The following is a 12,995-nucleotide window of genomic DNA, read 5'->3' on the forward strand; positions in this document are numbered from 1 at the left end:
ACATATTCACAGATGTTAACCCTTGTAGCTCACTGTAGGAGTCTAACCCCTAGGTCCATTCCAATTTAGGTATCATTTCATCCCATTTTGTCAAAAAGTTTACCATTTTACCCCTAAGTAACCCTAGATCCTTGTTAGTTAGGCCCAACCAAACTCATTTTAAGCTTAGAAGAGTTAGGATATCAGTCATTTCTAGCTCCCCGGAGCTCACAATGAGTAGACATTGTTCATTTCATCTAAATCTGGTTCTTTCCATGTGAAATCAGCTCATTCCAGTAGATCCTATTCCCTTGTGTCTAACTTGAGCTCACTAGGAGTTCAAGTAGTCCAACTTCAACTCAACCTTGTTTTTCCACATTGTTGGAGTTCATTTTTAGCTCAATTCAGCTCATTTCAGCTAGAATTGAGTTAACCCTAGTCAGCCCCACTAAGATTTAGTTTGTTTAAGCTCCGGATTTAGTTCACCTTAGTTCAATTGATTGTTGTTTTAGTTCAAACCCAGTACACTCTCGTTACTCACTTCACTCTACAGTGAATTTCTCACCAATTCACTGAGAATTGTGTCTGTTTTCAATCATCTGGTCTGGAAATCTAGTGGAGATAGTGTCTTTTTAGTTCACCTGAGTTCAGAAACCTTAGAACTCTATCCAACCCAGTTCAAACCTTATTTTCCAAATGTCATTCTTCATTCAACTTCACGCCCCCTGCCCAGGAGGACAAAATCGTCCATACCTCTATTCATGTTTCAATCAGGAGCAGTTCAATCAAATTCTAAATCAGAGGTAATTCCATATTCTTATTCTGAGATTATATCTATATCATATATCCAATTCATTTGATATCTGATCTGATCAAATGTTGAATATGATGTCCAGTATCCATTTTCTATTCTGAACCTGAATTTTTTTATTCAATTCATTTTATTATCTGTATCCAGGGTCCATTTTGTTCTCAGACCTAGATCTCTACATTAGATATCCAAGGTCTACTTATCAATCATTTACTATTCAGGATTCGTTGTATAATTCTTATATAATATCCAGGATCTATTTCCACCATATTATCTTGATTTGGGATCCGCTTATGCAAGTTCATCATTGATCCAGAATCCAGCTTATCCTTTCACTATCCAGGATCGATTTTAAATGCCTTATCTTTGATCCAGGATTCGTCCACCATTTTTAAACATGGACTAGACTCGTTGTCTGAGATCCAAATCCATTTTGTCATTTAAAACTTCGGATCCATATTCGAGTTCAAAACTTTCTTCAAATTTCAAACCTGGGTTCAAAATTGATCTTTACATTTTAATCTAAACCGGTGTTTTACATTTGATATTTTGAAATGCCTTTTCAGAAAAATAATGTGTACCCGATCTGGATCCAAATTGGATTTTGATTTGGATTTTTGTCAGGCTCGAATTTCAAAATGAATTTTAGATCCAATTCACATTAGATGGGACCCACCAAGGTGGCATCACCTCTTGATTATTCTCTCCATTTTATTTTCTAGTTTTTGTCATTTCAGACAACTAGTCGATTTAGGATTTTATTTTCGCTTTTTATCTTTTGTTTTTAACTTTTTTTTAACCTTTTATTTGTTTTAAAATCAAATATGGACCCCACTCAAATGGCGCCACATTTGGATTCTTTTTTAGGTATTTTAATTAGTTTGAAAAAAGGAAAAAGTCAAAAATAAAACCAAATGAGGACTCTTCTAAAGAAGTCGATTTTCTCTAATTCTTCCTAATTTTATGCTAATCAATTTCAGCAAATGTGGGACATTAGAGGATCTTTATCCTCTTCTATTTTTTTTATAAAAAGGACTCAAAGGGGGGACGTCCAGCCCATGCTCTCTCTCTCCCTCTTCTTGATTTTCCCTTCTTTTCCTCCTTCCCTAAGTGTCGCCCCTCCTTTCTTCCTAGTTTTCTTTCTTTTTTCTTCGGCTACAGTGAAGGAGGAACCACAAGTACTCCTCTTTTTATTTTATTTTCTTGTTATTTTATTTGTTATGTTTTTTTTCCTTTTACGACCATGAGAAGGCTGGAACTCGGTTTCTCTTAAACCGAGTCCCTCCTTCTAATCGGCTACAGAAAATAGATCCCATGCATTGGTTTTCTTTTCTTTTCTTTATTATTCATATGCATTATAGATCTTGATTTACGTTGCTTTTGCATCCATACAAAATCAAGAACATTATCTTTTCTTTTTCGTTTTATGTATGTTTAGATTAGGTTTGCTTTTGTTTAATAGCTTGTGCTCTAAATCTTGATTATGGCATTCACGTTAGCATCATTATTTTATGTGCTTATTTTTATCTTTTCGAGCTGAAATTTCTATGAGGGATATATCCATATGCATACGTGAATCTGGCCAAGTTTCATGATTTTTTGGCATCTTTTGACCCGCTTTCAAAAATAAGAACTGAAACCTATTTTTTGCACCATCAAAACGTTGTACATAACCTCGGTCATCTTGCCAAAGTCATATCTCCCTAACCGGAGATGATTTTTCAGATCCGTAAAAAATAACGTCTTTGTCTGCATGTCTAGTTTCTTTCAGGTGATTTTGGTGATTTTTTATGATTGTTTGCTCTTTTATTTTAGCTAAAAAACAAAACTTGTTTTTCTGTATCGTCAGACTATATTCATAATCAGGGTCATCTTGTCGGAGTCATATCTCCCTAACTGGAGATGATTTTTTCGATCAGTAAAAAGAGATTTCTTCATTGTCATGTCTAGTTTATTTCTGAAAAATCTTATGATTTTTCATCTTTGTTTGCTATTTTATCTTTGGTCTGAAACCGTGATAGGCACAGAATACCCCATTATGGGGCCTGTTTTCACTTATTAATTTGATATCTTTTCCCTGAATGTTTATTAAATTTATTTTCTTATTGCATACTATTTTTAAGGTTGTCAAGGATGTTCATCTCGATTTTCAAAATTTTTAAGTCATTTAATATTTTATCTTGTTGATTTCCAAGAACCAGTTTCTTGGAGAGCCCTGTTCTGTAGAAATAAGGGCAAATTTGACATTTTCTTGTTTATATTATCATTTTTAAAAATAGTTTTTATAGTTTTAACATTTGGTTATTTTCTTGATCATGTCAGGGTGCTTTCCACCCGATTTGGTGTCGTTTTGAGCTTGTTAGCCTTTCAGATTATACATACTTCAAAACCTGTTTCTAAAACCCTGATTTTTAAAGACTATTTTGGTAATTAATATCAATTTCAAAGGGTATTTTGGTTATTTTGCCTTCAATTCCGAAATTATATTTTCTAAAATAAGTTTAGTTTTACAGTTTATTGAATCATGCATTTTCATTTATTTTATTTAGAATTTTTGTTTTATGAATGCATGAAATAAAGGCTTATTTCAGGATAATATCCCTCAATTTTTAGATATTATTGGATAAATCCCAAAAAACCTACATATTTCTACTAACATGTTTGTTGATTTTGTAGGAAAGTTCAAGACTTTTATTTTTTCTTTTTCTTTCTTTATTTTACTATTCAATTTTTCAATGTAAATTATAATCAAATACCAAAAATAGTGAAAATTTACTTTTATGCATAGCTGCATAAGAATATAGTTTATTTCTTAATATTAATTGCTATTGTTTGTCATGCATATACACGTTTTAAATTTCATAATGGTGAAACACGAATGACACATGCACCTTCTTTTAAGAAATTAATAAACTTAATAGAATTCGTATTTGTCGCCATAGTCAAAATACGAATGAAATTCAAGTTTTACTAATCTCTTTTAAGTTACAAAAGCCTAAACACTTATGTTATTTTTCAGTCATTGCATATTTTTAAATCTTTCAAAGTGTTTTTCCAAAACCTTCCTTTTAAAATTTAACGAGATATATTTAAAACATACTCGTGGCAATAGTCATGAATATGTGGCGAATTTATTTCGTTGAATTCTATAAAGCACAAAAACCCCTTTTCTATCAAAAGAAATTTCTAAAACAAGGAGATTTATTAATGATTTTTCTCAAATCTTTCAAAAGAAATTTTGGTAAATTGCATCCATGTATCATTTAGACTTAGTTTGCATCATGCATGAGCCCACCAGGTCACACACCCAATCATTTGATCCCTTTCAAAATATCTCAAAATATTTTCCTTTCAAAAGTGTTTTCAAGAATCTAGTCATGCATCATGTTTTCAATAAACTTCTTTTCCAAATCATATTGTTTATTTCTTTCTGCATTGTAGGACTTAGAATAATCTCTTAAACATTTGAATAAAACAAGACGTATTGTTGAATCCTTGGTTCGATTACCTCTGGTTAAGGCGTCAGGAACGGTTGAACCTCGTACCGACAGGCGAGTCCCCTCTCTCAAGTTTTTTCATATTTTTCGAAACGAAGGCAAGTTTTCCTAAAAAAACTTTTTCAAAAGGTCAGTTGAATTGCAAAAGTAAAATTTTGCATGATAACAACAACCTCTGTCAAGTTGTACATTTCTTTATCATTGACAACTTGCCTTTAAGAAATAAGAAACCAGAATCATGCCTTCCATAGCTCTTTCGTGAATACATCAACCACCTGATTTTTAGAATCAACAAGCCTTGCTTCTATCTTCTAATCTTCTATTTTCTCCCTAGTGAAATGCTGATCAACAGGGTTCATGGATACCCTGATAGCACGTTATCACAATATATCAGGAACTTTCCAATGCTCTGGTACCATAAAAAATCATGCCCTCCACCAAGATCTGAATGTGCGTGTGAGAAAGGAGAAGAAAGGTGAAGAGAGTGCAGCCAAATCCCATGATTTCTCTCTTGTGGGTTCTGTTCTCATTAATCAGTATATAAACAATACATTAGGGTATGACAAAAGACTGGTTTACCCTTAAAACAAACAGCTAATGACATGACAATACAAACATAACATCAGACTATTTTACCCTTACATACAAACACAGCATTCTGACAGACGACTCAAGATAATCAAGATTAAAAAGGAACACAGGTAAAAGAGCATCATTACCTTCTCATCAAGCTCCAACTGGGATTTTTGCTCTGACAGCCGATCTAATTCATCTGCTAAGTCTTTGACTCTAATTAATTTAGTTGATGCTTGTAACTTGTCCTCTCTGGAAGTATGCCATCTCATCTGTAAATTTGATAAATCATTGTTCATGTATCTTTGTTCTTCTTGAAGATTCTCTAGTTGCCTGTTCAAGTTGTCCCTGCAGACCCACATCAAGACAAGATCAAGCATATATAAGAGAGATGACAGATCAAATCAGTTAAATTCAATTAGCGAAGCCACAAAGGAGGAAAAGACCATTATACCCTTGTTAGAAAGAAAGAAACCAAATGAAACCAACTTCAACCTGTCAAAGGGCATGCAATGGTTTGGGAATTTCTTGTACCTCATCTCATGCAGACTATTCAGCTCTATCTGAATTTCTTCCAAGGATTTCACTCCTTGAGTTCTGACATCAAGCTTATACTCCAAATCATCAACCTGTCGTTGCAAGCTCTGTATTTCTTGCCATAAACGATCTGCATTTTCAACTGGCTGAACCAAGCTTTCCACCAAGTCCTTTTCAGCCCTTGTCTGAGCTGAAATACCTACAAGCTGATAGGCAGCAGCATTTAAAGATCCTCAAAAATACTCAAACTTCATGAACGCATTATTATAGAGAAAAAGCACAAAGAACCTTATATTAAAGCATCCATCATTTTCAATTGTCATTGAAAATAACACAATTAAGATATTCAGATCTCATAGCAGGATCGTCAAAAGTTGCCTGGAAATGTAAAGTAGCATGTACAGCTGGTAAAACACAAAGCATTTTTCAAAAAGACTATGCAGGCATGTCTGCACGTGTGTGTGTGTGTGTGTGTGTGTGTGGTTGAGCGCATGTACATGCCTGCATGTGGACTACACAAAGAACCTTCCTAGAAAATTAGAAATGAAGAATATAAAACACACATGAAAAAATATTAAACATAGAAAACAGATTATATACATGGAACTATTCATAAACCAAAATATTTTAAAAATATTGCCAAGATTTGCCTGTGGTTGTGTTGCCCACATGATGAAAAGGTAAATTTTTGTCCATGCTTTTAGAATTTAATGACACAAAACTCGAACTGCTTATCATTCAGAAGACGCACCACCAATCTCTCTCTACAAAAACTTTACATAGATGTTAGCAATTCTACAAAAGCAGGAACTAAACAAATGACACACTATTTGAACTATGGAGAGACAGAAACCAAGGACCCTTAAAGAGAAAAGAGAAGATAGGAAGACGTGATTTACTACTTTAACTGCACAGAAAATAGGTTCTGGTATCAACACTTCATATCAGACCATATCAAGGAAAAGGGCATGACAAAAGAAACAAGAAAATAAAACCAGGTAGGCACTAACCTACAAAAGGTTACGTGATAAAACCCATAGAGAGTCTTAGGGAATAAGCAGAAGTGGTTTTGATATTAAGCAATACACATCCAAAGATCCAGAAGTGACTGCCATGATATATCCATCAAATGATTGTTAAAGAAGGTAAAGAACCAGACTGAGATGACCGAAAAGAATTTGTACATAAGAATGGTCACAACTCATGCATGTAATAAAGGATTGTGACACACAACATATAAACAGCAGCAGTTTCAAGGTCAACAAGATACACAAGCATAGACATAAACATGTGCGCAACTGCAGAGATTGTTTTTGCAGCTAGCAAAAGAAGAAAAAAAGTAACCACAAATATATTCTTCCTTGGAAATATTACCAAATCTGGCCAATGTAACATTGCCAACATGACCAATCAAACCAATCCAATTGTAATAATATATATATATAAAGACAAACCAAAAGAAAGTAACTTCTACTAAAGAATAGTCATTACATCGTCAAGTGCAATAGACTTTTGCTGCAGCTCTTCAGCAAGTTCCTTCAAACTTCTCTCAGTTGATGGAATGGTTTCATTAGCAAGTTTGGTATATTCTTCATAAACTGTACGAAGCTTCTCCAATTGCTGGAAATGTGCATCAGCATTTGAGGAATTTAAACCCAACGACCTCAAACGCTCAACGGAATTCGCACTTTTTACTCTTTGCTACAAGAAGAAAACATATCAAACATGGGACAGGAAACTATGAACTGATCAAAAGTAAACTCTTTATTCATCCAACAAGTCATCAAAAGGTTATTGCAACAAACCTTCCTAACAAAATTATCCTCCTCCTCTGGTGAAAATGGACGCTCACAACATGGACAATAATGATTAGCACGTGCAACTCCTTCAAAAGGATCAAACATTTGTCGCATGCCACATGCAATAGAATAATCCCTGAAGATAAATGGCAGAAGCCTAGATGTTATGATTGGCAATGCTACAACAAAATCACTGACAAAAAAGAGAAAGACGTCAAAAACCTCCGCTGTATATCTCTTTTCTCCATAGCCTCATGTAGAACTTCAGGGAAGGTATCAACTTCGACTGAATCATGAACTAGCGACTGAAGCTTTCCATCAATATACTTCTTCTTAGCTGTAAGACAAAAGATTGCATCCAGCATGTAAGCAAAACAGCTTGAATCCTTATGAAATCAAATCAGATAGTTGAAACAGCTGATGTTCCTGAAAGAAGGAACCTACAAAAAATGTGATGCAAGGCACACTCACTTGAGAAGAAAGAAACAAGCTAAAAGATTAACTTACCTTCCATGTCTTTCTGCAATTTCAATAAGGTTTGATTAGTATCTTGTATTTTCATCTCCACCAATTTCATCTCTTTCTCTGCTTCCATGGATTTTACACTTATGTCATCATGCTCTTTTCTTAGAACACTGGAGGAAAACAAAAACAGCACTTAGTCATGCAAAATAATATATTAAAACATGAAAGGAAAAAAGAGGTCAAGACAACCCCAAGGCACATGTGATGTCCTTTTTAAGATCTTTGTCAGAAGGAAGTCTTCCTTTCAGTGCACTCCTTATTTTATCCTTATAGTCGTCCATACTGTCCAAACAAAGAAAATGAGATAGCTGTCACAGAAGGGAGCAGAAAGAATGAGAAATTAAGTTAAAAGGTGTGCATCATTGCTAAAAGCATGGAGAAATGCAACCAGGTTACTCGTTTAAATCCTCATTCAGGCCAACTCCCTAGCCTCCAAGAGAGCCAGACAAGCAGGAAGTGATAGAACTCTGCTTGGCTTGGGTGTTTTTCATAATGTCAATCAAACACCACCCATAAAAGCATCAGTAGCAGTAGCACCAAGGTTTGTTGGGCCAGTTACAGAAATTACAATGAATCTGGATCTCTTAATTATGATGAATTCAACACAAATTTCAAGCAGGCCTCTCAAATTTGTCAATTTGGATTTTTGAGCAATGGAAAATACAAGAAAGAGCAGCGAACATTTTTGCACGCTTTCTCTTGCAGTCTTCCAATTCTTCCTTCTTCAGACCCATTTTCACTCTATCTTCAGAATCACTGGCAATGACATCCTTTTCTCTGTAAAGTGCTTTTATTTTGTGATCCAAGCTAAATATTTCAGTCCTCTTCTTCTGTATGTTTGACTCAAAATCTCTCTCTGAAAGTTGAAGTGTACGCTTGTGGACCTCCAATTCCTTCAAGAAAACAACCAATTGTTCGTAGTTATTCACTGTCAGAAGCTAACAATCATATGTTCTCCCAACTAACCAAGAATAATACCAGAAGTTTCTCTTTTTCATCAATCCGGGATAGATCCACTTCAGATAGTTGAAGTACACCTAATTCCCCGTCCACTTCTTTCATGCGTTTCAAAAGATCCTCCTATAATTGCACAAATGACATGGAACAAATCAGTTCTGAATAAATAATTTAACTATCAAAAGATTTTGAGAATGTAATTCATTTCAGACCTTCTTTTCTAATTTGGCCAACTTCTGACCTTCAATTTCACTGCACCGAGAACTAACTGACTCAAAGCTTTTCCATAGCACCTTAAGTTCCGCATCATTACTTCCCTGAAATTACTTCTTTTGTCGAATCAAGTAACACAGACATTTTGAAGAATGACAGGGTTGGGAAAGAAAAATGACAGAAATCAGAAAGGGTGGCACCAAAAAACATATGGGACAAGAGCAGATTATTGCATCCTCCTAATGTCAGGTAGATGATGTGATCATTAACAACAGAGATCCTATAATTTGTATCTCAATCAATGTTGTTTATATCATATTGTATCGTACGATACACAACTGTATCTCGATACGGGTGTACATCATAGGTGTATTGCATGTATCATACGATACGGTGCCTGCAAACTTAAAAATGGGCAAAACATATGTCACATGGGTGCAGGGGTGCGGCAAAAATATAAAAAATTATATATATATATATATATATATATATATATATATATACAAAGTCCAAAAGTTGGACATAAATGACCCTGGGTGCGTTGACTACACCCAGGGTCAGGTTGATCGCATCGGGTGGGGTGCGGCACCTAGTTGGAGAGTCCCTGTGACATAAGGAAAAAACGTGCTTTTATGTTTTTGGGTTTTAAGAGCTTTTGAGGCCTAAAACCCTCGTACTGAAAAGCTTCACACGCACCCTAGGAGTCGTGAGACCATTTTGGGGGCCGATCTTTGCGCCAGTGAGAGGGCTTTCGTGATTTTGTCAAGAGTGCATTTTCCATCATTTTTTCACCCAAAGAAGTGGGCTAAGGTGAAAAAAATGTGCTTTCACCATTTTTTCACTAAAGAAAATGGGTTAAGGTAAAAAATCTTTATTATGGGGCTATACAATGCTCCAACAAAGATGGCATCAGATGATCCAGCATGGCAATGGGGCACTCAAGTAACGAGTGAAAACCGATTGAAAATCGAGTTCAACTATTGTCATAATATTTCTGTTTATGTAATATGAAAGTATGAGTCTTGTGGCATGTTCTTAATTGCAAGATATTTAATATTTTGCATTGTTCTTGTGACATAGTTGATGTTTGATGATGTCTTAAGCCGCTCATAGATATAAATGTTTCATATGTGATTTTATAGTTGCATTTTGTGCATTTCATCATTGTTTCATGTGTGATGGTTTTTTAGAATTTTTGCTATTTTTCTGATTTTTTTAGAATTTTTTAATTTTTTGTTTCAAAATTTATGATTTTTTACAATAAGTATCTTATTTTGGGACCGACAGATACGAGTTATGATATGATACTTACAACCTTGATCTCAATATGAAACCGACTCAAATAATCTTGCATCGGACCAAGGGCCGATTCAAGTTCAGAAGCAGCTGCAGTTTCCAAAATAAAGTTCGCAATGATCCTTTATCCAATAAATAAGAAGACCATGATTCATTTATGAATAAAATAAGAATTCAAGTTTTACTTGCAACTATTAGGCACTTATATGAACATGAAGAAGAAAATGTTCAGCACTCATAAACAAAGATGCAAGCACTAAAGAACCAAAAAGTTTGTACTTGCTTTGTTGTCATGTAAGTAGAGGCACTGAAGATAATAATGCCATCAAAATCCATAACACTTTGTACAACATCCAATTAGTGAGCCCGAGGTAACAAATGCACGACTCTCATAATGCCTAAATATCATCAAGTGAAAACAGCAAGCCTAAACAACTGCCATATTTGAGAATCTCTATCAGTGAAAATAAACCACCATAGAAAATCTCAAAGGTTACCAAACCATCAGAGAACCAATTCAAGTAAATACACTGCTAAGGTAAGGCACTGTAGCATTTTAGATAGCATCCATGTATATCTTGGGAGAAGACCACATTAAAAGGTTGACACCTTTTTAACAGCAAAGACCATTAGGAATTACATTTGAGAGCCTAAAGTTATCTAAAGATTGCTCGATCCAAAAAGTCCATGTCTAAGAAGCATAATATGTTCACAGATAGAGAGGAAATTTCTGCACCCTTTATAGTTCCATGCACTGTTTAAGATTTAGCAATTTTCATTACTTTGAGTGCTGCAAGAGCAAGTTGCCAGCAATTGTATCCTATGCCCATGCATATAGACCTATCTTTTGATGTTCCTATGATAATTTTTATATTTTATCATCCATTAAAATTGTCAGGACGCATAATTCACAGTGCACCAAAAGAACTGTGTAGGATTTTGCACGACTCGAACAAAGGAGTGTACATCCCAACATAGACTACACTCTCTGCATAAAAACCAATTCAATATAGTGAAGCTTTCTGATATATTATTCTTGGGCTCCCTAAGCATTGAAAAGCAGACTTGACAGAGAATTGCCATTAACTGGCTGGACCAGAAAATGCCATTTAACATGTGATCATAGTCTTCCACACAGAAGCATTACAACAAAAGACACTAAGATAAATGCATTCTGGTGTTTCCAGAGTATATTCATCCTACCCTTTTAGCACTTAAGTCTTTCTGAAGGTCCTTCAATCTTCCTTTGGCTCGATTTGTTAGGTTAACTGCCACATCATTGCTAAGAAGAATATCACCAACAAAGCCCAAATTATGTTTCAAACATATCCTCTTGATTGTTGTATCACGGTCATGCTTCAGGGCCAATTGAGCCTGGAGTGCATCAACAAGTTCTCATAATACATGCAATAATCTAGAAAGACTCCAAAACAGGCATATCACAAGCTTAGTGAACCTTACATCAGCTTCAGCCTGAAGCTTTCCAGCCTCTCGAAGAGAATCATTAATGGCCTTTGAATGAAAAGCACTTGTTATCGTTGTGTCCTCCAGATCCCTTTCCAGCTTATTTATTTTAGTTTGCAGCTGTGCAATTCTTTCTTCAAACTTAGCTTGCCATTCCACCAGCTCTTCATCAGTGTCTGATATAATAAAGTTCATCAGTCTCAAATAAGATAACAAATAAAACAGTTATGAGACAAGATTCTCTGTCACTTTTGAATCCTGAGAAACTTACCTTCATTCTCCTCAGCTAGAGCAGCAAGTTGAGATTGTTGAAGCTTAAATAATGTACTTCTTTTGGTAGTACTCATATTTATTTCATCCTGCAACTTTCTCAAATCTTTAAGTGTTGTCTCTGTGTGCTGTATCTTAACTTCAACATCTTGAATTTTCTTTTCCAGCTGAAGGATTTGAGTTTTCACAGATTCTGCCCTCTCTTGATCTTGTGTGATGCTCTCACGGAGCTGTAAGGACAAAATTCCTCAACATCAAAAGGCAGATAAAAGTGAAAATTACAAAATGGAACTTTAACATTAGTATTCGCAAGCAATGTATACAGCAAAGATGACATGCCAATTGTATATCTCCAGTGTTAGAATTTGAAAAGTAGTCTGGGTAAAAGTTCAGTTGACGAAATTTAAGATGCATGAAGCCAGGAAATCATCAACATCATCATGCTTGCCCCATCTACATGGGTTGGACTACAATAAGGACACCTGAAATATAAATCAAATACCTTGATGACAAGCAATATATTCAATGTGACCCATGAAAAAATATGACTACATTATTGCTATGAGCACACCATTTTCATCGAAGTTTTGCAATTTTATGATAAAATTCATCAAATATGCACACACCAAAAAAATGATCACAAACGACCTAATACACATGTTTGATAGACTTAACCTTTTTGTTGATAAAATGTGAATCTTCAGCTCTGTTATTTACTTACTGATTTCAACCTTTAGGTTCTTCATGAAAAATATACATACACATGTACGGGAATATCATTTTTATTACTTGGTATCAACTTTTTAGAATTTGTCTCAATTTACTTAACAACCATACCAATGCATATACACACCAATTTTGAACCATACAAATATCGGTTTAAATTTACACTAAAAAGAGCCCTAAACATTTTAGACCATCACTACCAGCACCAATATTCACACCTATGTTACTGGACACTGACATGTGTCTGTGTCAGAGCGGTGTGAAGTATTGAACTTGGCAAGCCTTAACAAATAAATATGCTTTATTTTATTTTCACAACTTTTCATTGATCTGGACAGATTTGGCAAA

The 12,995-nt window shown here is 34.8% G+C and overlaps 1 protein-coding gene across 2 annotated transcripts in view; it reads right to left on the bottom strand.

The window, feature by feature from the left end:
* The window catches only part of RAD50 (DNA repair-recombination protein (RAD50)), a 46,614-nt gene that overhangs the window by 8,694 nt on the left and 24,925 nt on the right, over positions 1 to 12,995 (bottom strand). For both annotated transcript variants that reach the window (XM_090012783.1, XM_090012782.1), the window contains exons 5-17: positions 11,923 to 12,151; positions 11,649 to 11,827; positions 11,391 to 11,561; positions 8,891 to 8,995; positions 8,700 to 8,801; positions 8,403 to 8,614; positions 7,911 to 8,003; positions 7,704 to 7,831; positions 7,419 to 7,533; positions 7,203 to 7,332; positions 6,889 to 7,098; positions 5,395 to 5,603; positions 5,007 to 5,208 (exon numbers count right to left, since the gene is read on the bottom strand). In XM_090012783.1, the coding sequence (XP_089868909.1) occupies positions 5,007 to 5,208; positions 5,395 to 5,603; positions 6,889 to 7,098; positions 7,203 to 7,332; positions 7,419 to 7,533; positions 7,704 to 7,831; positions 7,911 to 8,003; positions 8,403 to 8,614; positions 8,700 to 8,801; positions 8,891 to 8,995; positions 11,391 to 11,561; positions 11,649 to 11,827; positions 11,923 to 12,151 (2,085 nt within the window). The remainder of the gene's footprint in view (positions 1 to 5,006; positions 5,209 to 5,394; positions 5,604 to 6,888; positions 7,099 to 7,202; positions 7,333 to 7,418; positions 7,534 to 7,703; positions 7,832 to 7,910; positions 8,004 to 8,402; positions 8,615 to 8,699; positions 8,802 to 8,890; positions 8,996 to 11,390; positions 11,562 to 11,648; positions 11,828 to 11,922; positions 12,152 to 12,995) is intronic.

This window comes from Nuphar pumila, chromosome 7 (genome assembly GCF_984573655.1).
Source record: "Nuphar pumila chromosome 7, dmNupPumi1.hap1.1, whole genome shotgun sequence".
Taxonomy (NCBI): Eukaryota; Viridiplantae; Streptophyta; class Magnoliopsida; order Nymphaeales; family Nymphaeaceae; genus Nuphar; species Nuphar pumila.